The following is a 25,829-nucleotide window of genomic DNA, read 5'->3' as shown; positions in this document are numbered from 1 at the left end:
GGGTTTTTCATTAAAACTTTTTTTATTTTTTTCATTTCATCGTCTCGGACAATTTTCAAAGTGGAGACTGCTCGTGCCAATTTTCACGCTTGTATCACAAATTGAAAGAGTGTAGCACTTATCTGCTCAACTAAAGTAAACAGTAGCCTATCATTTGTAAAATGTAGGCTATAGGTTCCCAATTTAGCCTACTTTGTTTTTGTTTTCAAAGAAAAGCAAGCCATTGTTAAAAAGACTAGTGACTGTGTCACATATCGCCTCAGAAACACCCCCATGTCATATTAATTTGTCTTTATTTAACAGGGCTAAAGGCGGGCTCTTATCACAAACCAAACTGGGAGGAGGATTTATTTTCGTGGAGGACCAACTTCCTGCTGATGACGTTGCACTCGCGTGATGACGTCGTGAAACTCACCTTTACGTTGAGCCGTAGACGCCGCGCCTCTTCACCTGTCGAGATTTGGGTGAAAACTTTTACCCACTACTTCTGGTGCAGTAACCGCGAGCAAGTGAGATTAAAAAGAAGAGTCCGAGTGGGGTTTTTTAAATCGGAAGAATCACCTGAGAGTGAAAGACGAGCACAGAGGCAGTTATCAGGTAGGCCTACATTAGCGTCACTGCTGTCAAATGTCTACTGCGGTTAAGGCACGGCTGTCAGTAACACATCATCTGTTCGACGAGGGAGTGGAGAAGCTGCAGAGAAACATGTTAACAAGTGAAACCAAAATTGTCTGACTTAATTGAAGAAGATAGGCTAGGCTTTATTTATTTTGTTTGAGTAAGACGGTGATATAGGCCTTTCTACTAAAAAAAGGTTTTAGCAACGGAGTTAGCTACAAAAGTGTATGGGGCTACCTGTAGGCCTACATTTACACGACTAAAAGCCTGTATCTTAAATCATTTTCCCTTCATTTTCAGTTGGCTGTAGGACTGAATTTCAACATGAATATTATGTTTACATTTTTGCTATTGTGGTATGAGGTTTTTTACATAACAATTTTGTTTTTGTCTTACATATTTTACAGGCTGTTTGATGTATTTCCTCAGGTAGGCTATTGCGTTGGTGTGAGCGCGCGCGTGCGTATGTGCGCATGCTTAGTGGTGGGATGGCGACTGTCAGCTGCGAGCCCCACTTTCCTCTCCCTCACCTTACTGGTTCTGCCACACATTCAAGTTTCTACCTGCCTGCTACAGGGTTTCACAATAGTTTCTCTCTGCATTCCCCAACAGCTGCGTCTTCTTTTCCAGTAACGATGCACTTTTTGATTAAGGATGAACAGGTGCATTAAACAGTGTTCGCTGTTCTGGAAATCGCCCTGTAACAAAACAAAATTGTGTCCCAGAATTTGGCCCTGGTTGTTAGTATTGAATCCTTCATTTATTGACACATTCATGAAAAGTGTTTGGTTTTGTCCGCTTCATTTGCGACCCAGCCTCCTTTAAAGAAAGCATTATGGAGAAATACAAATGTAGAGAGGATACTATTTATATAAGGGATAGGACTTATCATTGGTGTGCAACATTGTCCACAGTGGTCTATTATAGAATCAGAGGGAGGAATACATACTTTGGTGTGAAAAGACTGATAAAAAACTGTTTTACAGTAACCTATATGTCTTCATGTCTTCCAACCCAAATTGATATACAACCTAAAAAGTCAGATTCATTTATTTATAGTATTCCTTCTTTAGATGACACTCTAGATGGAGGTTATATGCTCGAGAATTGAACAATGTGCTTTATACCCTCGAGGTAGCTTTACTTTGATGCACTGGTTTATGTGTCACATTTTACAGTCCAATTGTTTTAATCATGAACGTCACCAAGCCAAAAATTATATTGCTTATTGAAGGCCTTTTTAAAAATGTAGATAGTTTTTTTGTGTGTAGAGAAATGTGTAGTCCCACATAGCCAAGGAGAAGTCATCTGTAGGGAATTGTATGTAGCTCTAAAGTTGGAGTTTGCAGCACTCACCCTGTTGACAGTTCATGCCACAAAGCCCTGGCCTGTGTTACTACAGCCACTGTGGGCTCTGTTAACCTCTGGAGTATTTGTTTTTCAAATCGCTACACTTAAACAGGGAAGCTTTGCTATTCCTCATTAACCACCAAGTCTGCTCAAGGCTTTTTTTTCTGCCTCAGTCATTAATGTTTAGTGGCTTGTTTGCCTGGTGCACGGTTGAAGAATTCCAGCTATGTGTCACACTGAAAGCTGCCTGTGTATTTCTAGTGACTTGCCAACCTGTGCTTGAACTAGGTAGTTTGGTAGTTTGCATGGAGGTAGGTCAACAGGAGTGGCCTTATCTTCAAATGACAGAAACAAAGCGGCCCCTGGGTTGGCTCTACTGCTGAACAGACTAAAGTCCTTTTTCTCATACGAAGGAGTGATTACCAATACCTAGAGGTGTGTTGCCCTTTGCTAAGTGTTTGTTTTAGTAACAGTAGTGGTTGCAGCTTGCCTCTTTACTTCACAAGTATTAATAATTCAGCACTGATGTCCTGGCTGACCAGAGGCCAGCTGCCCCCCCTTGGGTTAGGGTTACCCAAGCCAAGGATTTTGCAACTATTATGTAGATAAAGCCAAATTGATGTTTTCTGGATGCAAAAATTCACTTTTTCATGTTTTTTCAACATTAATATGGGTCCTTAATGTGACTCCAAAAGTATGAGAAAATCAACCCTCTCTCTTTTTTTTCCACCTCCACCTTTCTGAAAACCTGTGTTCAAAACCCCAGTCAGATTTCTCTCCCCTTATGATGTCAATCACCTGTGATAAGTACACCCCAGACACCCCTAAATCTAACTGGCAGTTGGACTTACACAGGCAGTCGATGTAGGGCCAATCAGAGCGTACTGGGCTTTTTGGAAGGCGGGGCTTAAAGAGACAAAAACAGAGCGATTCCAACACAGGCTGAAAAGAGGATATTTAGCAATATAAAGAAATATAACGGGTTTCTTTGGACACTGATCAATGGAAACAGTTTTTAGTAGAAACCCAAATTACAATTCTGAATCTGAAAATTAGCATTACATATTTCGTGACCTTTTAAATATTGTTCTCACTTCCTGTAAACTCTTTGGTACATCATGACCTGCCGGACCTGGAACATCCTCTTTGTGCTTCCTCTTCCTAAACGCATAAAGTTGCACACCCTGACTGCAGAATCTTTGAGGCAAGGGCACTGATGATCAGAGCTGAATTGAAAAAAAGAAGATGGCAGCGCTCCCATCATCCTTTGTGACGTGCATAAATGTTATCCTCGAATGAGAGATGCCATCAAAGCTCTTGTGTTGCCACAGTGCCATTTCCTGATCCTAAAAAACACAGCAGGGCCTGTGTAGGAACCCAGGACACTTTAGTCAGGGCAAGCAGACCTATAGCGAAGCAAACACCCCGTCAATTATTAACGGCCCACTGCTCTCATTCCCCCGACGTAACCATAGCACCCAAAGCAGACAGATACTAGGGCCAGCAGCCCGCGATCTGCTGCCTTGTGGGGAACACTTCAATTTAACCAAGAGACACACACACACACACACACATACCAGTGACAGTGGGATCAAGTGGACCTGTTTGACTCCATGAACCCGTCAGTTTAGGAATAACTGAGGATATACAGATCATGGAGTAGCGGACAGCCGGACACATAATTTATCTGTTGGGATTTGATTTTGATTTTTCTAGAAGTTGAAAGAATTTTGGCAGTTTCCTGTGGCCTCTTGTGAATTGTTTGTCTTTTTGGGGACTTGGACACCGACTACAATGGTCCTTTCATGAACAAACCTATCTGGAATTTTTTTGTTGTCTGTCTGTCTGCAACACTGATATCATGAATCTGACACAGCGAAGGAAACTACTGAAGCACTTTGGCTCTTTGCCCCCGCCGGAGCCCCGACCACCACTGCTGGTTGTGCCTGTAAGTGGACACTGGAAAGATAGTACTGCAGAAACAACAGGGATTCTATTCAAACCTCTTAATGCCAGCCAGTGTGACCTGTGTTGTTTATAGTACTTAGTAGTATAGTTTCATTCCTTTTGATTGGACAAGATCTGTTTGTGGTTACAGTAACGGCAACAGTGATATAACGCTCAACCTCACCCCACCCTCAGGGATCCTTTGGCAGTGTCTTCATTGTTGTGTTTTCTAGACAATCTTTAGTCAGGCACACAGAACTTTCATTTGATTTACCAGAAAAAACAGAACTTTTGAGTGTAATTTCCATACAGAAAGTCGCTAGTGTACAACATGGATATTTCATGTCAGGATTATCCTGGCCAAAATAAATTACATTTTTTGTGAATATACGTTTTAGTGATAACACTGTAATAGAACTTATACAAGTCCAGTGAACTTAAGTAATCTATTGGTCTACCTTAATCATACATACTGCCATAGGTTTTTTCAGCTGCTTATGATACTGAGAAGTGAGCAACATTTTATTGAATTAATTAGCTTATTTCTACATTCATTGATCAGTTGAACAAAATTAATGTTAACTCCATTCTGAAAAAGGATCTGTGCATAAGATGAGTTTCGCACCACAAGTTTAAATGTCTTCAGTTTAGGTGTGGAATAAGCAGAATATGTTTCTCTATCTAGAATTGGCTTATAATATCCATCACTTGAAACAGACACAGGACTGCTTTGCTCTCTATGATGTCACACATATTCAGTACTCTGATATACTTCTGATATCTTTATATAGGGGCTTTGTGTGAGGCAGTGCAGCTCCACCTTAAACCCAGCTTTATAGAAGGACTCTAGAGAGAGCGATACCGTGAGAGTGGGCAAAGGCTGTGTGGGGGAGGAGCGCTCCAGGTGAGCTTTCTATTCCCCTCTCTCTCCCTGCTGAGAGAGAATACACCACAGCTGGTCATATTACACATCATTTTTTGGGCAGTGGAATCAGGTTTCTGCTGGATATCAGCCAACAATCCATACAGAGCTTGTCTGAGGAGGAAGGACTGGAGTTGGATAATTGTGGGATCTGTGATTGTTCTTGCTTCTGGTGTTTTTACCGTACAGAGAGTGTATATAAGGAGCTGGCTGTTATTGAGTGCCAGAGGCCACAGGTGTTTTGGTTCCGGCTTAGAAAAATCCCAGTGGGAAATGGAAGTAAGGTTCAGAGACCATGTGGTAAGTGGAGAGATAGGAATACAAAGCATTAATGGTCTTTAGTATACTGCTGCCTGTAAGAACCTGAAGCGAGGCGGTTAATAATGAACAAAGGGCAACAGTTATTAACCGTGGTCAAAGGTGCAGCAGTGTCGGGAAGGACTGCAGGTTGTTGGCTTCAACCAGGCTCACATCGGTAGGCTGTAAATCACTTTCAACTTTGTTTCTCATCCGGTCCATTTTATACTTTTCTTTGCTCAATTCACATTCGATAAACATCCGATTTTGACATGAGCTTTTGCAGTTTGTTGTCCATTGTCGCAGGAAATAGTTTATGGTGGTGAAATATTTTGTTTGTTACCGAGATAGATTATTTTCAGTGCATACAGAGGTTTCTTTGTTTTGTGCAAAAACCCGATGTGTTTTTTGAAATCTCTCTACCCCTTTTGAGGAAAATCCCTTGATTGAGGATTGGTTGCATTATGGCTATTTGCATATGTTCTTCCTTTACCTGCAGTGGTGTATGAATACTGAATACATGTCAATGGTGACTTTTGAATTTGTCCTGTACAACATTGACACACATTATTATCATGGTGTCCTACAGCCAGAGTTAATGGTTAACTGGATCAGTGTACCAGACAGTGTGTGTGCTGTGATTCAACTTATTGTTTTAAATGTAGGTCTCCTCGGTACTCAAGTGTTTCAAAAAGCTTAAACACAAAAAAAAAGTTGTTTTGTTTGACAAGCATGTTTGCTCTTTGCTCCTCAATTTATTCAGTCGTTACTTTCTTCCAATTCTGGTTTATTAGCATTGTCTGACTTGTTTACTACAATAGCAAACAGTAAAATGGTCAGGTTACAGTAGCAGTTTGCAGCAGCTTTACATGCGATTTTACAATGTAGAGCCAGGTTTTATTTGAGCGATCAGGTCAGTGGCTGTTTATCCATCCTTCAGGTTTATGATTAACTCGGTCACTCCGTGTCACTAGTCACACAGTGTTCATTGGTGGTACCTCCACCAGCATGACATTTTTACTCCTTTCATTTTCTTTGTTTTTTATTTTTTCATTTTTTAGGAAAAGAGACATTTGCTCAATTTATTTAAAAAAAAAAAACAATAAATTCATGTAGATTCCTGGATGATGTGTTTGGGTGTGTGACGTGGATACTTGGCAGGAGTGTTTGTTTTGAACAAATTCCAAGCTGCTTTCTTAATCACCTGTCCACTACACAACACACCTCTGTGTCTCCACTAGAGTAGCTGGCTTTACCCGTTCTTTCCTTAACTCGGCAGGTGTCATCATTGCTTATTGTAATGTAGTCCATAGCCAGCCGACGTTTAAAAAAAAAAAAGAAGCTAGTATGTGGAGAATGATAGGCATTTTCTTCTCATGTCAATGCAATGTTAAACCCCTAATCCAGATTTCATATAGCGCCTAAAATACAGTATCCAATAAGGAAGATGACCAAAGTGTCTACATAGAAATAACCTGGTAGTTTAGGAATGTTTTTAACCACAACCTTTAAACCAAGCATAGGACTGACATTGACTATCTAGGAATGTTCTACTGTTTCACCAGCCTCCAGGGCCAACTGCTTTGACTATGACTGTTTACAGAGCATCACGCATACAATGTGCTGTGTAGGCCCAAAATGTCAGTTCAACAGGAAATATGTTTGTCTCTAATGCTGCCATAAGTAAATGAATCGATTTCTTTGAACAACCGAATAGAATTGGCATTTGATAACATTTGCTGGTTCCAGCCTCTCAATCAATCAGTCGAAATTATTGTCTGATTATTCAAAAATGAAAAAAAAACTATGCAATGTGTTTTCTTTTGAACAGCCCCGGGTGTTATATGTTAGGCACTTAAAAGCATTCAAGCAGACGCACACACACACACACACACACTCAGGTAGCCCCTCCTCTATACCGGTCAGGCAGGATTCAGGCAGGTGACAGCATGCTAAGATCAGATTGAGTTGTAGAGGCACACTTTCTGCTTGGCTCAGGCTCTCAACTGTCCTCCCTGTAATGACCTGAATTTTAAAAGGTTGAAATATATATATATATATTTTTTTATTGCCAAAGTTAAAGTTTTCTCATCTCTGCTGTGTTCTTTTCTTTCCAGAAACCAGGCATGGAGGAGTTAACAATATGGGAGCAACATACAATAACGCTAAACAAGGTAAGCGATTGGTTGTTAAAAAATCTAATATTACGACGCGCTTGAAAATGATAGGCATTTCTGTTGGGAGTGTGAAGACATTGATGTGTTTTTCACTTGCATGTAAAGATTTTACATCTATTTCACAATAAATGTAAATGCACATTTTTACCTTTCGTACTTACTGTGTGTGTGTGTGTGTGTGTGTTTTTTTAAAGTTATTTGTGTTTTTGTCATATGACTATACTCTGCTATATAATATACTAATATATGGAGTGCAGACCAATTATTTGTGGTGCATTTGAAATATGTGCTCAGTGGCTGGCTGGCTGGCTGCACTAACACAGAAGGCAAAAGTTGATCCTGGATGTATGGCACTGAGGTAGTTTTCAGTGTTGTTTCCGCGGGTGCTTGGAAAGGGCTCTCGGGAGTTGAACCTGGCCGTGCTTTAGACCTTTCTGAGCTTCACTGCACAGACGCCAGCAGGAATTCATACTGACACGCCCTGCTGCAAGCCCACAGCACCAGCCAGCTCTTTACTGTCCCACTGCCTGAGACTCAATGCTGCCTGCTGGAATGTGTTTTTGCCCCCTGTATCTCTCTACTGTATCTCCCACACACTCTGCCCGCTTACTTTACTACATTCTTTCTCTTCAGTCATGTTACTCTGTAATTTTCTGTCTCTCTAAAAGCCTTTCTCTTTTTTTTTTTTTTACCTCATTCTTTCATAATGGCAGGATTCCAAATTTGGGTTTGGCTTTGCCATATCGGGAGGCAAGGACAAGCCCAACCCAGACAGCGGGGATACCACCGTGGTGGTGTCCGATGTGCTGCCAAATGGACCGGCCATGGGACGACTGTTGTAAGTCTGATGAAACCTTGACTACATGATTGATAAAGTTATTCATTCATTTAAAGCCCCGGTAAACCCAAATCCACAAAATCTTTCTACCTATGTAATATTAGGGAGTTAGTTGCATGATAGTTTGCATGCAAAAAGAGTAAGGAATATTTAACAATTCATGTAAAGATATTGTCATTTAAGTTTGATACACTTTACAGAAATCTGGTGTATTTCAGGCGAGCTATGCTCTAGGAGGTCTTATGACACAATAAATATATTGATCCAATCACAGCAGTTCTCTGTCAGAACATTTTATAAAAACAATGACTGTTGCCATGGAGACCGTTTGATACGGCCAGGTCCAAACAGGCCTCTCAAACGGTCTAGACAGTAAAAGACAGTGTTTTTTGTAAGAGCTTATTGAAACACCCAACTTTGATATCATATATTGATTTTTTATATTTTAGACCATGTTTACGGAGGCTTTAAGACTTGACTGTTATATAATAAAAACACACAATCTCCTATGTGCTTACATATGTAAAGTGACTTAGCCCAACAGAACCTGAATCACGTGTGTGTGTGTTTGCTTGTGTTCTGCAGCACTAGAGACCAAATTGTCATGGTCAATGGAACGTCTATGGATAACGTCCACTCTAACTACACCATTCAGATCCTCAAGACATGTGGCAAGTCTGCGAATGTTGTGAGTACGGAGGACGCATGGACCAAAACACTTTGAAATAATCTATGATGTATTACTGCTCATGTGTGTCTCTCAATCTCTTCCATACCAAAGGGGGACCTTAGGCATCATGACTTGAAGACAACCGCCATATTTTTTGCCTCTAACCTTCGTACTATTTCCATCTTCTTCTCTGTCCAGACTATAAAACGCCCTCGCAAGATCCAGATCCCAGCGACCTCCAGACCGTCTCGGGCCGCGTCCCATTCCAACCTGCTGGACATGGACCCGCCCAGACGAGTGCGACGCAACTCTGATGGCAGCGACAACAGAGATTCTGCGCGCTACCGATCCCGCGCCCGCAGCTCCTCGCCCGACCGCAACGGTTATGGAAACACGCTACCGTTGATGTCGACGGGCTACAAGAGGCTGCCATATCAGGACGTCCCAGACAAACCCATCAAAACTACACTGTTGAAAAAGAAAATCACAGATGGTAAGACTTGAGGACACTAGGCAACTAATGTTTGTTTTTTACCTTGATGTACTCAATATTCAATTCATTCATTCAAACTTTTATTTATACTGGAGAGATCATTGAAGGGTGACCCTCATTTACAGTGATGTAGAGTCAAACAAAACAATGCAAAGTAAAACAACAACACAAATACAATGCAGAGTGAAAACAAACAATAAAGAGAAGTATCAACAAAGTAATGGACCACAAGAAGCTGATACAAAAATAGCCAAGACCATTGAAACATTTAATAGTAGATTAAAACATTTTTTATTTTTTATTTTGTTAAATAACATTGAGAGGACTAAAAAGCAAGGCGGTGTAAAAATGACTGCAATTAAAATTACTGCAATTTAAATGAAGTGAATAAAAATCGATATAGTTATTTAAAACAATCTTGAGTACTGTTTAGCAGGTTTAAGATGACGTGTTGGTTAAAGGGTATGAAGGTATTGATTTTTTTTATTTGATGCATCAGGGCTAGTAGATATTTCTGACTGGATTGTTGCTGTTTGTCTATTTCGGCAGAGTACGGATTAAAGCTGGGCAGTCAGATCTTCATCAAGCACATGACTGAAACAGGCCTGGCTGCAAAGGAAGGAACGTTGCAGGAGGGAGACCTCATTCTCAAGGTGAGCATGAAGATTTTGGATGATTCATCTAAAACCATAGGGTCCAAATACCTACAACTCATACAAACAAATTACTATATAAAAAATAATAATTCTCATGTATAAAGGTGCACAATGCAGTTTCAGATTAGGGGGATTTGTTTACATTTACAAATCCTGCAGTCAGTTTACAAAATAAATATACTCTACAATTCTTCATTTGGAATAATTCTATCATAATAAATCCAAACTAAATGATTAGAGGAACCTGGAACCAAACGTAAGACTAAAAACATATTTGTAAACCAAACTGCGAGCCCTGCTGCTGTAAACACAACAACAGTGAAACAGTAGCTTTTAAGAAAGCTTTCTTACTTCAAACGGTGTTTCAGGGATCCAATTTCCCTGTGAGGAAAGTTCAGCAATGACAATATACCTTAGTACAATGTTCACTTCTCTGACACACTCAAAGTTACACCCTAAATGATTGTTCTCCTTTGACCAGATCAATGGCATGACAACAGAGAATCTATCCCTACTGGAGACCAAGCACCTGGTGGAGAAGAGCCGCGGCAAGCTGACCATGACGGTCCTCAGGGACGACCGCAAGTTCCTGGTCGCCATCCCAGAGGTGGAGGACAGCCCGCGCAACAGCGAGGACGACCGCCGCAAAGACAGCAGCTCTGAACTGGAAGGTGAGGGAGGGAGGGAGGGAGGCGCTGGTACTGGGAAAGAGACAATGGCAACGAGTGAGGGAAAGCATAAGGAGAAAAAAAAATGTCAAAAGTCATTGATGATGGTTTTAGCTGTGTATCAGTCTTTGAAGTCCCTTTCTGTTTCCAATCAGACATCTCAGACATTGACGAAGACCTTGCGCCTCGCAGAACATCCCGTCAACCCACCAGAGAGAAGCGGACACGCAGGTACACTCATAAAGCAACCCCACCATCAAAGCTAATAAACCATAAACTAGAGGTAATCGTTGTAATCTTTCAGTAGTTCAGTGTATTTTTTTTTAACCCTGATTTATCTGTCAACTACAATTACCCAAAACTTGTCTCACCACCAAATGCTAGTTTTGTTTTCTAACCACCCAGGCCATCTGATGTTCTCCTGTCAGTGTGTGCATAGTGATTTGATTTTAATATTATTTTTTTTTGCTTGTTATTCATCTTCCAAATACCGGTACTCATAGATTATGTGATGTGTGTGTGTATAGAGCAAACAAAGAGGTGTTGAACATAGTCACAGTAATAATTTAGGGTTTAGTGCATTTTGAAATGGATTCCGATTCATTCAAAGTACTGCAATTTCCAGTGGTAAAACCTGATTTGATTAATAAAAGAAGAGCTCCTTTCTTCAATTTAAAAAATAAATGCATTAAAGATCATTCCTGTATGTTTTTTTTTTTTTTTACCCAGAACGAAAGCTGAACCACCACGAGCAAAGTCTCGGGATTCGTCCCCAGTGCGCTCCACCCTGACGCGGCCTCCTGCAAAGAGCCACATGCCCCGCAGAGGACAGTCCGCTCCGTTTGAGTCTGAGTCGGACCGCAGCGCCTCTCCTCCTCCCGTCAGGAGAATCAGCCCCGAATCAAAGGATCACTCCAGCAAATACAAGTCAGTTCAATTTCCATAGTGTTATTAATTATCTTAATTATCAATTATATTATTATTATTCAGTTGACAACATATAAAATCAATTGACAATCAGTGTCTTTAGGTTTTAATTGTGTAGATAATTGTCTAATCGCAAAAACTCAAAATAAGATAAGGAATAGTAGCCTGGAAATCCAGACCCTGATATCTTGAACGATAGAGGGTCTGGCGACGATCAATAGTAATTTCCAACTCAAGGGGCGGCTCCTACTCGTGCATTTCAAATGCCACTGCACGCAGTTGGATAGCACTACAACCAATCAGAGCGATGCACAAGGCGACGTAAGCCCCTTTCGTTTAGCGAACAGCTGTTAAACTGTTAAATTAAACGTTTGCCGTTGTCGGTCGGCAAAATAGAACATTCCACTTACTTGCTAATGAAAGATTTGAGTGCCGTCTTCCAAATCGTTAAGGGTCGAGGCCAAAGCAGTCTCAAACTCACACAACATATCCGCAGCCATCTCTGATGTTTACTATCACGGCTTCGACGTCGCATGCACGTCACTGTCGTCATCCGGTTACGTCCTCCCCAGAGTACCATATAAAGGGCTCTGGCGCGCCCGCCAGATTTCTGGCTTTCTTGATAAGCTTCAACGGAGCGTGTCCAGACCAACACGCGCAGCAAATTTTATTTGCCAGCGCCTAGTGGCAGGTCTGGGAATGCCAGGCTAAAGGAATAGGTGATTTATTTTGAATGTTCAACAGATTTAATTTATACAGTAGGGTACCAAGCTTTCAATACAGTCATTTATTGTTTTTCAATAATCAATAGTTACTATTCTTTCACTAAATACATGCATGTAAAATTGGCCACGGTCAGGTTTTACTATGAATGTAATTTTATTTTCTTACTGTATGCCTGTGTTTGACCATTATCGTATTCTGTTCAGCTATAGAAACATTGAGATTAGTTCTTTTGTCAGTTTTAGTCTGACTCTGAGTTATTTTGGATCAGATGGAAGAAGAATGCACTGGTTCCAGTAGTTATTGTTCCTTTCATTCCACTATGTTGTGGTTAGTTGATACTTTCACTGTTATGTAGGAAGTCTTTGTCATACACATTTACTCTCATGAAAACCTGTTTCAAAATGTGCAGAAGTTGCCAAGAAATCTGTGTTTTTTTTTGCGTTCATGTTTACAGGACATTAAAAAGGTAGAGAACTTACTATATCCAGGTTTCTCAAGTGCACTTAATAACAATAGCTAAAAAACAAACAAAAACCAATGCTAAATAAAGAGAATGAATTTTTTCCTTTTTTTCCTCTTTCTCCAGAACATTGTCTGGTGTGTCCACTCTGCCCAACCCGCGGTCTTCTCCTATAGTCCCAAACTGGAGCGTGTCTCGACCCACGTCCTCCGCCTCCCGGCCTCGGAAGCCTGTGTCAGAGTCAGACTCTGACCGAAGCAATTCTCCGCCAGCCCGCAGCCCCCGCCCAGACAGCAGATACAAGTAAGCACAAAGCTTGATTCAACTACCAACACCTTGAGGAAATTAGGTTTTATTTTCCACCAGGCATTTTCCTAACTGTCTTCTCCCCTCCAGAGTTCTTCCTGCTCTGGATCATCCAGGACTGAGGACTGCCTCCCCCATCCCTGTTCGTCTAGAGCAACCAAGAAGGGTCAACTCTCCCGTCAGAGTCCCTCCCCCAGGTCAGTACACACACACGCACACAATCAACAACTTTCTTGATAGAGCACATCCTGAACTTTGTCTGACTTTGAAAGTATTTACTTAATCTTTGAATGTTTGCTGCTGAACGGGTGTTAACATTCAAATAAAGCTAAGGCAAGAGCAAACATGCAAGGTGCTCTTTACAGCATTTTTTAGCCATAGTGGAAATGATCTGACTGTAGCCTTCATTCGTAGCAGTGTTTCTCTCAAATAAATCGTAATAATTAAGGGTCCCTTTACCTGAATCATACAAGCATGTATGTCTCAAAATTCATTCTGAAAATAATCATCAAAAATAGACTAAACTACATATTATCAACTTAAAGTGGTATAAAAGCCGCTGTTGGTCAGATTTGAAAATTAAGGCGAGACTCTGCAGGCATTTACATTGTACATTGCATGTTTCAATTGTCTGTTTGAGTCTGTATATTTTTCATATACAACCATAGTTCATGGCCATTATCTTAAAATATATGTTTTTAATACTCTTAACCAAAAGTCTCAACTTCTAAAGCCCTTACATCATTACAATTTCCAGTCATTCTTAGCACTATTTCGTAGATTAGTAAAGAAGGATTTGTTCATATGTTGTTAATTGCCTGATTTATGATAGATTTGTTTCCTAAAACTATTCCAAAAATAAATTTTTAAGACCTGTACATAGTATATATTATTTTTTTTAAATAAAATTTTAAAAGGCTGTTTTATTGTTATCAACCAAATGGAAATGTTTCCCAATTCACCTGCAGTGTATCACCTTGAGTAATCTGCAACATGATATCGCGGTTTAAAACATTGGCAGACGTCAAAAAGCTGTACAATGTGACAAATAATAACATATATATCATGAATACTTATAATAAGAAATCATAATCATTCAAATGAATACTTGGTGATGTTTTAGTTTTATCTGCCGCATTTTTTCTAAGCGCTGTCCTCCTTGTTTTCAGACTCTGATTCGGAGTCGGACGGCAGCTCGGCGCCTCCTCAGAGGACTAGCACCACATACAGTCAGGACCCCCTCAGCAGATACAGGTACACATGAAGCTCTGCCCAAGCCCCAAACCCAAAACTCCATCCCCTACCCTAGCCCCCAACCAAATCCCCTCCCCTGAAACCCGGCAAGCCATCACGGACTGGGACAATGACTGAGCATGCTTCTCCTGTTATTAAAAATGAGCTAATCACTTGTTTTTTTTATACAATTTTAAAAAAAACTTAAGTTACCCCTTTCTGTCCTGTGATTTGTATTGGTTTGTTCATTTTGTGGTCCTTTTTTTTTCTTCATATATGTTTTTTTTTTCTCCACTGTGTAACAAGTATTTGTGTTTTGTGTCAACCAATGATAATAAAAGTGACTTTCCCTGAACATGTCCCCTCTCCTGTATGTGGCTAAGTGTTGATTAAACAGAGGACCTCTATATCTGAAGCATAACAATATTCCCACCCAGCATCATGTAGAAAAATTCTGCAATTTCTCTATCAGTCCCTTGCAAATCTGCATGTGTAAAAGTTGACCTAAACATGACCTAACAAGATCAAGTGAGACAACTAATAATACTCAATGGCTAATTGTGATCAGTTACAAAGCAGTTAGCCATCAAAGAGAGAGAGCTTCCCTCAGAGACACTAAGGTGAATATTGAACATTTTAAGTCTCATCCTCTCATCAATAATCATCATACTAGCCACAGGTCCCCCCCTTCTCCAAACGTAACTGAGATTTGTCGTCTTCCTCCTCCCTCACTCCCGCCTCCCTCTGCTCTCTTGCAGAGTCCTGCCAGATGTTGCCCTGCAGCCCTCGGTGGAGCCACCACGCTGGAATGCCACTGCCAGCAAGCCGCCACAGAAAGCTCCTTCAGAGTCCGATTCAGAGGAGAGTTACACATCGGTCCCTCGCAGGGAATCTACAGGCATCACAAAGTCCAACACAGCTAACAAACAATACAGGTGAGAGACGGCCGTAACGTCTATCATACATTCTCATAACTCAGTACTTTACAATGAAAACTAGCCTCTTAGGCTAACTCTGGCTCACTTACATTTTGAATGTTGATTAGTGTGCAATGTCCCTGAACTAAACCAATAGATAAATAAGTTTAATACGTGACCAGAAACCCAACTCTCAACTTTACCAAGTAAATAAGAAAAAAAGCAAATAAAACAAGCACACAATCAGCACCTGGGCAGTTCACATAATATGCCCGCAGTTTGTAAATGTTTTGATAGTTAACAGAAAATGCTTATGTAATATATCTTCAATATGTGTTATTGTAAAGAGTCAATAGTAGAATAAAGTGAAATAGGGCTAATTGAGTTCAGCTTAGTCGGGTTAGACTAGAACACACTCGAGCACAGCTGAAAATGTAAAATGCGAGTGCACCTTTTACCGCTTCACTGTAGAGATGTGAGGACATCTGTCCGACTGGTTCATCTACTTCCCACTGGTTGTAAAACACTCTGTGCACATGATAAGACTTCCTGCAAAGATTGCATCACATAAGGTTTCAGTCTTCCCCTTCTTTCACTCTTTTCTCAGAGTCCCAGTTGAGAAAAAACCCTCTTTGGTGGCTGTGAAGCAGGACCCTCCTCGCCGCGCCCCCTCACCCACCGGACCGCCTCCTGATGGCGAGTTTACTCTCCTGTCACACACTCATCCTCATTGTCTCCTCCATCTAAAGTCTTGGAGGCTGAAAGGCCAAAACTCAGGCCTAACCACAGTCTCTCTCTCTCTCTGTTTAACTCTTTCTAGATTCCTCAGGATCGGACCAGCTTTATAATCTCAGGAGGTCTGGGAGCTCTGAGCGGGGGGACAGCCACCGCAGGTATGGCCAATTATTATGCACTCCATCAAAATCAAATCAGTATTATCCGCATATAAAACAAAGAGGTTATTTAGCTACTGTAACGTTTAAACCTCTTTAAGACCTTTTGTTTGCACCATTTAAAATGTATATGTGTTATTACAAATAAATCAAAGATTGATGATTTCTCCATCTGACAGTGCTCTTCGCCCTGCAAAGAATGGAAGTGGCGCCGTCAAATCTGGGATTTCAGTCAAGAGCAACACAACCCCCTACGGTAAGGCTCAAGATTAGAACTACTGCCACAATGTGATCTTATGACATTTTTTAGACAAAAAAAAAGCTATGGTGCGAAACTTCTGTTGCCCCCATGAGGAATTCTGAGGAATTACAACAACACTGTCTACACGATGATCAAGTGTGGATTTTATTCCTTTTACTGTACGTCCAGGTTTTTTCTTAGCAGTAGAATTAACAACTGAAGCATTTGTTGGGCGCTTCTTGGGATTTTTCTCAGCTACTTTGCATGTGTGGGCGACACCAGTTTGTAAATACTGAGCGTTTCTGCTGCCATACTGAGAAATACACCATTTTCTGGAGCTTATAGGCTGAATCAAATTGTGTCAACTCGTTTGGCGATGGCTTGCATGTAACCGACATTCATTTATATGAACAAGTTATGCACTATAGCTTTAATTATCTTATTGATCCATCAAAAAAAAATTAAAGATTGACTGATCACAACAAAATAAAACTATTTGTAGCACAAGATGCAAGGGAGTCTTACTATTTCTGTATCTCATCCAGCCAAGCCGCCTACAGAAGAGCCTATCTACTCCCTACCTCCAGATTCTTACCCCACACCTCACACTGGGTGAGTCATGTTCATTTGTAAATCCTAATTCAAGTGAATGCATCAACAATAACCGTCGTAATTGTTAGGAAAATAACTCTAATTTTAATGATATTATGCCCCCCCCATTAATTAGCATTTACCCATTGTATAATCATTTAAACAATTTATATATTCTTCACATTTGTGATTTAATAAATGTTCTCACTTCATTCTTGGTGCTTTGGAGACGAGGAGGTAGAACAGCAATAAATCTTGTTGTAAAACTTTACGATGTTTTTCCCATAAGGTAAGCCTAGAGGGCAAGGCGATGTATCTGTTTAATAACAAAGGCCTTCTCCTGTCAAGCTTTGGATACATTCAAGGCTGGGAAGCTTGACCCTACTTTCGCATAGGTTCATGAAGAGGATGGCCAGGATGTACAAGGGGATGATCCCTGAAACCAGATGACAGCAATAAAAACCAATCATTGTCCTTTGTTTAGGGAGGTTAAAAAGCCTTCACTTTTTTCACTTTTTGCTGTCTCTGAAACCTGCATAAGCTGTCCTGTGATATCACTTCATTAAACATCCTCTAAGAACTTGGAAACTTTTCTCCAGTCATTCTTTATTTTTGCCTTCCATATTTCCGAAAAAAAACAAACACGTATTTTAACTTGTTGTTAATAACCGTCGTAATTTTTCGAGTTTACTTAATTTATCTCAAACCAAATCAACCTGTTGCTTATTGTCCTTCTCACGCTTTTGTACAGGTACAGCTCAGATCTTCACACGGTGTCGTTCAAGAAGGATGGCAGCGTGGGCCTGAGGCTGGTGGGAGGCAACGACGTGGGGATATTTGTAGGTGGAGTTCAGCCAAACAGCCCTGCGTATACACAGGGGATGAAAGAGGGAGACCAGATCATGGAGGTGAGATGTCGTACAACCTTGTGTTAACATTCATTATTACCTCATTTTAAGCGCAAACGTTAATTAGAAGGTTAATATTTATCTCAACATCTAGGACGAGAAATTATTAAAAGCTTCACCCGTTAAATCGTCAGCTCATTTTTGGTCTGCCAAAAATATAACCATAAGTCACCATGAGTCAGCAAGATTTATATTTTATATATATTTTTATTTGTATGTGCAAAGGGTTAAACATCAACGCTCCTTGCCATTTGAGCTTCAGATCAGTCAAAGTTAAATAAAATCTGTTAAAATACTTTATAGTGAAGTTTCAAAATTGCAAATGTTTGAAATCTGAATAGAGTGACTTTCTGTGTGAGAGTGATCTGCCTAATTTAGTGTTTTTATTAAGTGCCCTACTCCTTCCTTCTCAGGTAAATAAAATCGATTTTAGTCATTTCACACGTGAAGAGGCAGCCAACTTCCTGCTGAACATCCGGAAAGGAGAGCAGGTTTCCATCTGCACTCAGCACAAGATGGACAGTAAGTTATTCCCTAAACCGCTTCAGTGACTTGATTACGGCTAAAGCTGCTGCTGTCCGTCATTGACCAAATTGTATTGATCTTGCCTTTTGCCTTTCCTCAGTTTATAAGAAGATCATCAAATCCAACCTGGGGGACAACTTCTACATTCGATCCCACTTTGACCATGAGGCAGACAGCCCCATTGGTCTGAGCTTCACCAGAGGGGAGGTGTTCAGGGTGGTGGACACCATGCACCGCGGGAAGCTAGGTAACTGGCTGGCCATCCGCATGGGCAACGACCTGCATGAGATGGATAAAGGCACCATCCCCAACCAGACCAGGTCAGGAACGCATGGGAATACAGATTGAGTTGTTATTGTTTAAAGCTATAGTGTGTAAATTTTTCATATACATTAATAGTGAGTTACACTCAAGCCATTGCAAAACAAGTTGACACAAATTTGATTAAGTTTATCAGCTCCACTGAGCTCTCTCCGTATTTCTCAGTATGGCAGCGTTTTAAAAACTTGTGTTGTACTTCCATGCACGATCGCAGAAGGCTTACCTCATGTAGATGCACCGGCAGTGTTGTTGTGTTGACTCAGAATAACTCATGGAGGCAACAGAAGTTACGCACTAGCTTTAACCAAGAACCATTTAAAAAGTGTTTCCCCATCTGTCGTTACCTCCTTGCAGGGCTGAGGCATTTGCCAGCCTGGAGCAGGCGCAGCGTGCCAGTGGAGGGGGGGGTGACAGGCAGGTGGCTGGGCCCAGAGCAGAGTTCTGGAAACTACGGGGACTCAGAGGGAACAAAAAGAACGACAAGAACCGCCGGAGTCGTGACGACCTGCTGCAGCTCACCATACAGGGCAAATTCCCGGCCTATGAGAGAGTCCTGCTCAGAGAAGGTTGTTGTGTTTTCATCCTTCTACACACAAGATATAGATTCATGTCCTAACTCGTGTTGTGCAAGTTTTAACCTTCCTGAATTGTTTTGCGTCTCCAGCTAATTTCAAACGACCCATTGTCATTATGGGTCCTCTTAATGATATTGCCATGGGGAAGCTGGCCAAAGAGATGCCCGATGATTATGAAGTGGCAGGTTAGTTTTTTTTAACCTGATTCAAGACATTTTATTTTGCACCGCATTCTTCCAGTTTTAATATGTTATTCCTGCGTTCACATTACCGTAAACATTGTTTTATTTATTTTTGCATTATTGCAGATATGGTTCCTCGCAGTGGTGGATCAGATAGCGGCTCCACAGTCATTAAACTGGACACTGTGAGGAGAATAGCGGAGAAGGTATGTTAGTCTTTAATTAACTGGAAGAAGTAGAAAACAATTTGATTGTCAAGTCTAACAGCTACATAAGTCTTGTTATTTTTATGTTCCAATTCCAACTCACACCTAACACACCATTTTTTTTTTTGCTTTTCTCTTCTCCCAGGACAAGCACCCTCTTCTGGACATCACTCCCACTGCAGTGGAAAGGCTAAACTACATCCAGTACCACCCAATGGTGCTGTTCTTGGACCCTCACAGCCGCAAAGATGTTAAGGCCATGAGGCAGAGGTACAGCCCAGACTCCAACAAGAGCTCTAGACGCCTTTACACGCAGGCCCTCAAGCTCAGGAAACACTGCAGCCATCTTTTCTCAGGTAATGACACATGAGTAAACATCAGTCCATATCTTTTATTATAATTTATAACAGACTGTATACAAGTTAAATGTGAAGCTTCTTTTTTCTTTATGCATCTATTCATTCTTACCGGTACTCGTTTACAATTCATATAATTCTCACCTTTTAAAGAACTTACTTTCTCCTGACTTTCTCTCCAGCTCGTGTCGACCTGCAGCCCAACTCCGGTATTTGGTTTGAGAGTCTAAAGGACAAGATCCGCCACCAACAGTCCAAACCTGTCTGGGTGTCTGAAGTCACGGTACGACACACAGCTCCCTCTGACCCCACACACAAACACACACACACACACACACACCTAAATATGTCACATTTAATTATTTTCCTCTTCGATTTTGTCTGAAGAAATATTTGTTTTATAAAGAAATCTTTTGTAATGTCAACTTCCGAGAATTTCAACTTTGCATTCAATAAGGCTTCTTTAAAAAAATTATAATAATATGATGAAAATATATATTTAGGGTCAAATAGCTATGAAATTTCTTCAGGCCAAAAATTATCATGAGATACTTTAATTAACAGATTTAAGATTAACCCCCGTTGGTGGAATTTTGTGTATCTCGGGTCGCATTTTTGAGATAATTTTGGCTGTGATTGTCCTTTAGCCATAAAATTTGGTAAGAAGGTGTGTTTTACAATGAAGTTTTGATATTCTGAGTTTCATCCATTTCCACTTCATTTTGACTGTGTGAGATGTTTTTGTTACACTGACTGTGACCGTTAACTACACGATTTGTACCATTGACTTCCATTATAACGACATTTTTTGACACCCCCCTTAAAATTAAAGTGAAAAATATTTTTGACTGTAATTTCCCATTTCTCTGTAGTAAACTTGATAGACTTATGTAAAAATAAGGTCAATAAAAAAAATGCCCCATTTTAGCCCCCCCCCCACTGACCTCTATGGTGACCCTTTACAACAAATTGGCATCCTTTTATAATTCATGGCTGCAAACCAATAACAAAAATAAAAAAATACAATAAAATGGTTTTGATGTGTTGATAGTGAACACCTCTTTTAGTCAGAATGGTTGAAGTGAAAAAATATTTTCCAGGAGTTAGTCTGTGTGAACTCAAACACACTGAAATCCTTGTGTAAAAAGATGCCATTTCGTAAACTCATAAAAAGCCATAAAACCAGTATTTTTGTTTCCTTGGCAATGGCAAGATAAAATCAGAATTTATATAATTTTTTGCATTCATTTTGAAGGTAAGGCATCACATTTTAGGTTTTAACCCATTTCTAGTTGATTTATTCATTTCATATGGTCTCAAACCGAGGAACAAACATGCCAAATGACACAAACGAGGAAAGATTTGAAATTTTCATATTTTCTGTCAAACTTCAGGATTAGTGGCCAATGTGACAAAAAATCTAAAGAAAAATGTCAGGTGTTCTGATATGGATAGTATGGACTGATGTCTGCATGTCCATGACAAAATAAGATTGTGTGTGTGTGTGTGTGTGGGGGGGGGTGTGTGTTTGCATGTGTCATACGATATTAGGGCTGTAAATCTGTACCCCTTGTAATTTCTCTACACTCATACACACACACAAGCACACTTTCACACACACACATGCACTTACACTTGCACACACACACAGACACATACACACACACTCACACACGAAAAAAAAAAAAAAAAAAGCTGTTATTTTGTAGTTTTAGTGAGTTGTTTTCATCATAAAAACTCATATTTTGATGATAAAAGAGGTGATAAAATGGGTAAATTTTACTATTCTCTTTCATTTTACCCAATTGCATTGTGTTTTCTGCAGTAAAATGGGAAATCAGAGGCAAAAAAATTGTTTCACTTTAATTTAAAGGCGGGTTGCCAAAAAGTTTCGTTATAATGTAAGTCAATGGTAGAAATCTAACTTTTTGTATTCAATTTGACATTATTCAAAAAGTAATAATTCCCCAAATTCAATTTTCTCACCTAGTATTCAGATGGGTGAGCTGGTGATACTAATAATAATCAAAGTTAAAAAAAATATTCGAATATTGAATTTTAGTGTATTTTTCAATAAAGCGGTTGGTGGTATATGATCAAAACTGGCATCTAAAGGGTTAATTTTTAATTGTGATTAATTAAATCATGACATAGATTGAACAACAACCCCTTCATGAAAAATATGAAAGAAAAAATTGTGAAAAAATATTGATCTTTCATAAATTTAATGCAATTTAAAGGTCAAAATACACAAAATGTACTTAACGGTCCCAGTGTAACTTTTTTATTCAATCTGACATTTTTCTCACCTAGTATTCAGATGGGTGAGCCGGTGATACTAATAATAATCAAAGTTAAAAAAATAAATTTAATATTGAATTTTAGTGTATTTTTCAATAAAGCGGTTGGTGGTATATGATCAAAACTGGCATCTAAAGGGTTAATTTTTAATTGTGATTAATTAAATCATGACATAGATTGAATAACAACCCCTTTATGAAAAAAAAAATTGTGAAAAAATATTGATCTTTCATCATTTTAATGCAGTTTAAAGGTCAAAATACACAAAATGTACTTAACGGTCCCAGTGTAACTTTTTTTTAATAGGGCATAAGGGTTACAGTTTTGACAAAAGTATAAAACCATTTTTTACAGGTACATAATAAATGTAGATACACATGTTTCTTCTTACAAAGACACACTTTTTGAATAATGAACAAATATTTAAAGGTGCAGTGTGTAGAATTTAGGAGCATTGCAATCTAGATCTTTCACCACTAGATGCCACTAAATATTCCAAATCACACATTGTACCTTTCAAGCTTAACTTAAAAAGGAATCAGCACCAGTGGTATCTGTCCTTAAACAGCTTGTTAAATGTCCCCTTGCTGAATTCTATATTTTCTTGTGCAGCTGGAGAGTGGTGGTGAACAGGACTTGGATGCATTGGACCAAACGCAGTCGGACTACCTGAGTGCTGCCAGTGACTTGGAGGACACGGATGGAGAGCCGTACACTGACGGAGAGGCCTACACCGACAACGAGGACCTGGAGGAGGCTTACCCTGGTCAGAATGCAGCCCGGCCCCACGGAGGCTCCAGGCAGGCAGGAGCCGCTTTAGCACGATCCTCTGAGCCCGCGGCTGAACACAGCTCCGATGAGGACCCAGAGTCTGACCCTGAAGATTCAACCAGGTACTCATCAAGACAGGTACCGCCCTTAATGCACGTACCAGAGCCCCGGTTAGTCCACCATGACAGTCCCAGCCCGCCACACAGCGCTGCAGAGGAGGAAGAAGAAGAAGAAGAGCCCTCTCATCGCAGCTTCACAGACTCAGATTTCGGGGGCGGTGATTTCATTGAGCCCACCACTCCGTCAGAAGGACCCCCGGATTTTATAGCTCCAGACCCAACCAGCAGGTACTCGGTGAAAGAGCCTTTGTATGCTGGGGCGCCGCTCGAGAGCCCACAACATCCAAGCCTGTCCATTATTGAGGAGAAACTACAACGGGTAAATAATATTTGACTCATTATATTGCTGCTCTGTACTCTATTGTATACTGCATTTTTACTCTTTTAATTCTCAGTTTTTTTATCAGTATTTGATCTTGTTTCTGTCTTGTTTAGTTTCTTCTGTTGTTTTTAAAAAGCCTCCTGTGGACAGGTGTTGTAAACTAGCATTTATGCTAATACACTGTAAACAATGCATCTGGTTCGTCCAATGACATTGTCATGTCCATGTCCAAATAAAATCTACTATACTATACTATAATGTAACCTCATTTCAAATGACTAGACCCTGTGTTTCATTTGATCATCTCATATGGAAAGTTTTTTTCTGGTTTTCTTAGTCAGTATATCTTTGGGAAACTGATCGACATTTATTGCAATTATTTCACATTTTATAGACCAAACAATGAATCGATTAATTCAGAAAATGAATTAAGATAAAAATAATCATTAGTTGTAGCACCAGTCTGCATAACCTTGTCGGCATTGTTCATTGGAAGTACTGGTGAAAAAAAACTTAAAACATTTGGAAGTTAGCTTTTCTTTAATAACATAAGCAAAATTAGGCTTTTTTTCCTTTTTAAATGGTTGTCACTAGTATTGTAAAGGATATGTGCCATTTTTATTGTCAAGAATCATGTGAAAGAAATATGAAAAGTTCTTTAGAAAGTGCTTTACAATCCGTCTTGTCCTCCCCTCTAGGCTCGCTCTGCAGAGCCACAGGCACAGGCTGAGGAAAAGAAGGGACCCCAGTTCATCGTGTAAGTGCCCTTCTTAAGTCTGGCTTTGGATTGTAGAGAAAATGCCATGCCGAGACTATGTGCCAATCTTAACCCCTCTTTGCTGCTCTCTTGACAGGCTGGCACATCATCACCAAGCAGTCCAGTTTAGACGCACACAGATCCGGGGCAGCGACAGCTCTGATGCGGAAGAGGAAGAGGTGGAAGACATTGAATGGGGTCCCGCAACAGAACTATAAGAGCTGGAGTCTCCTTTTCTAATGATGAGGAAATAGAAACAATTTCACTTATATGTACATTTTTGTTCGCAGAAGCAAAGTTTGGTCTTGTGGCCTTGTTCACGTGTGGGACATAGCAGGTTGATGAAGATTGAAGGTTTCTACAACCTTAAACAGATGATTAAGATTTAAAATTCAAAGGGAATGCTCTCATATGAATGTTAGGATCAAAGTGCCTGATTTCTTATCTTGTTTGTTTTATATTTTTATTTAAAATACCCCATGTCAAACAAATCACTTTTCTACTGCTACCGTATGTCGCCTATAAACAAACTCACATTGTATTAGAGCTGATGCAAATAACTTTTCATAGAAATATGCAAGAACATGTATTAAATTCCTCTTTTACCTTTTCTACATTAAACTGTTTTCCTGATTTCAAACTTGGGTTTGTTCAATATATAAAATGGCAAAAAATAAAAGTGTTTGCAAGTTGTATAAGTAAATACAATCAAGATAACTAATAATGAGTGACAGACTGACTGTTTATTTGAAATGATTGTACAATGATATTTTTCATGCACATGATATTACACTCCTCTAAGGCAAAGAAAGCAGTTGCCTCTGCCCCCCAGGGGCCCTCTAAAGGCAGCAGGTTAAATATGTTGCAATAATTTTCTGGTTTATGTGATGTGTTTTTAAATATAGACCATTGATGCACTACATAAATATGTCCTAATGTTAAGGTCCTCGCCTTATATAGGAGCCCTACATTTAATACCTCAAATTAATGTAGCAGCCTCTCTGATGCTCAAATGGTGCATATTCTCAAATATAAAATATGCGTGAGGGTGAGTAGTGCCCACAACTTATCGTATCCCTGGACCTGGACTTCTGTATCAATAGTGCCCAGAAGAGGACAATTTATGAAAGCCAATTTAAAGTGAAACTCCACAACTCAAAGCCAGTCGTTCAAAGTTGTAATACTATTTAAAATTATTTTGACTTTGAGAAGAAACTTCCGAAAAGTTGTTAATGTAAATACCAATGAATTTATAGAATTAATACATTTTCACTTGGTGATTTGAATGCCCCTGTTTAATATGTCTAGATGGTCATTTTAATAGCTATTTGAACTTACACAATTGGAATTTCTTCACTCCCACAGGTTCAAGTTGTTTTATTTTACTTTACTTTTTATAATTGCTTATCAAATAAAGGTGAAATGAAGGTCCAAGTTCAAAAAGAAAAAGAAATAATTTAGGCTTAGTTTAATGTCTGATTTTTACCAATACATTTTTTTTTAGCAGACACGTTCTTGACATACTGCTTCACTGAAAATGATTCAAATTTTTTCAT

General features: G+C 39.8%; 1 protein-coding gene across 1 annotated transcript; it reads left to right on the top strand.

Moving 5' to 3' along the window:
• The first annotated feature begins 435 nt into the window (after positions 1-435).
• Positions 436-24,913, top strand: tjp3 (tight junction protein 3). The gene is made up of 28 exons (XM_080032007.1): positions 436-597; positions 7,252-7,308; positions 8,025-8,149; positions 8,735-8,837; positions 9,018-9,312; positions 9,862-9,965; positions 10,450-10,639; positions 10,792-10,867; positions 11,366-11,563; positions 12,876-13,052; positions 13,146-13,252; positions 14,225-14,309; positions 15,047-15,223; positions 15,813-15,901; positions 16,026-16,098; positions 16,278-16,354; positions 16,885-16,951; positions 17,682-17,838; positions 18,252-18,360; positions 18,464-18,683; positions 19,039-19,250; positions 19,349-19,444; positions 19,568-19,647; positions 19,793-20,003; positions 20,186-20,286; positions 22,917-23,513; positions 24,215-24,273; positions 24,371-24,913. The coding sequence occupies exons 2-28, from the start codon at positions 7,261-7,263 to the stop codon at positions 24,489-24,491; spliced, it is 3,954 nt and encodes a 1,317-aa protein (XP_079888133.1). The 5' UTR covers positions 436-597; positions 7,252-7,260; the 3' UTR covers positions 24,492-24,913.
• Positions 24,914-25,829: the final 916 nt, after the last annotated feature.

The sequence above is a fragment of the Ammodytes marinus genome (assembly GCF_949987685.1).
Source record: "Ammodytes marinus genome assembly, chromosome: 8".
NCBI classification, from domain to species: domain Eukaryota; kingdom Metazoa; phylum Chordata; class Actinopteri; order Uranoscopiformes; family Ammodytidae; genus Ammodytes; species Ammodytes marinus.
Note: the sequence above shows the minus strand (reverse complement) of the source record. Positions and strands in the feature narration are given on the sequence as shown.

Coding starts and splice junctions, on each gene's coding strand:
- tjp3 (XM_080032007.1), top strand. CDS start 7,261: ATGGAGGAGTTAACAATATGGGAGCAACATACAATAACGCTAAACAAG. Junction 14,310..15,046: donor GACCCCCTCAGCAGATACAG/GTACACATGAAG, acceptor GCTCTCTTGCAG/AGTCCTGCCAGATGTTGCCC. Junction 18,684..19,038: donor ACCATCCCCAACCAGACCAG/GTCAGGAACGCA, acceptor ACCTCCTTGCAG/GGCTGAGGCATTTGCCAGCC.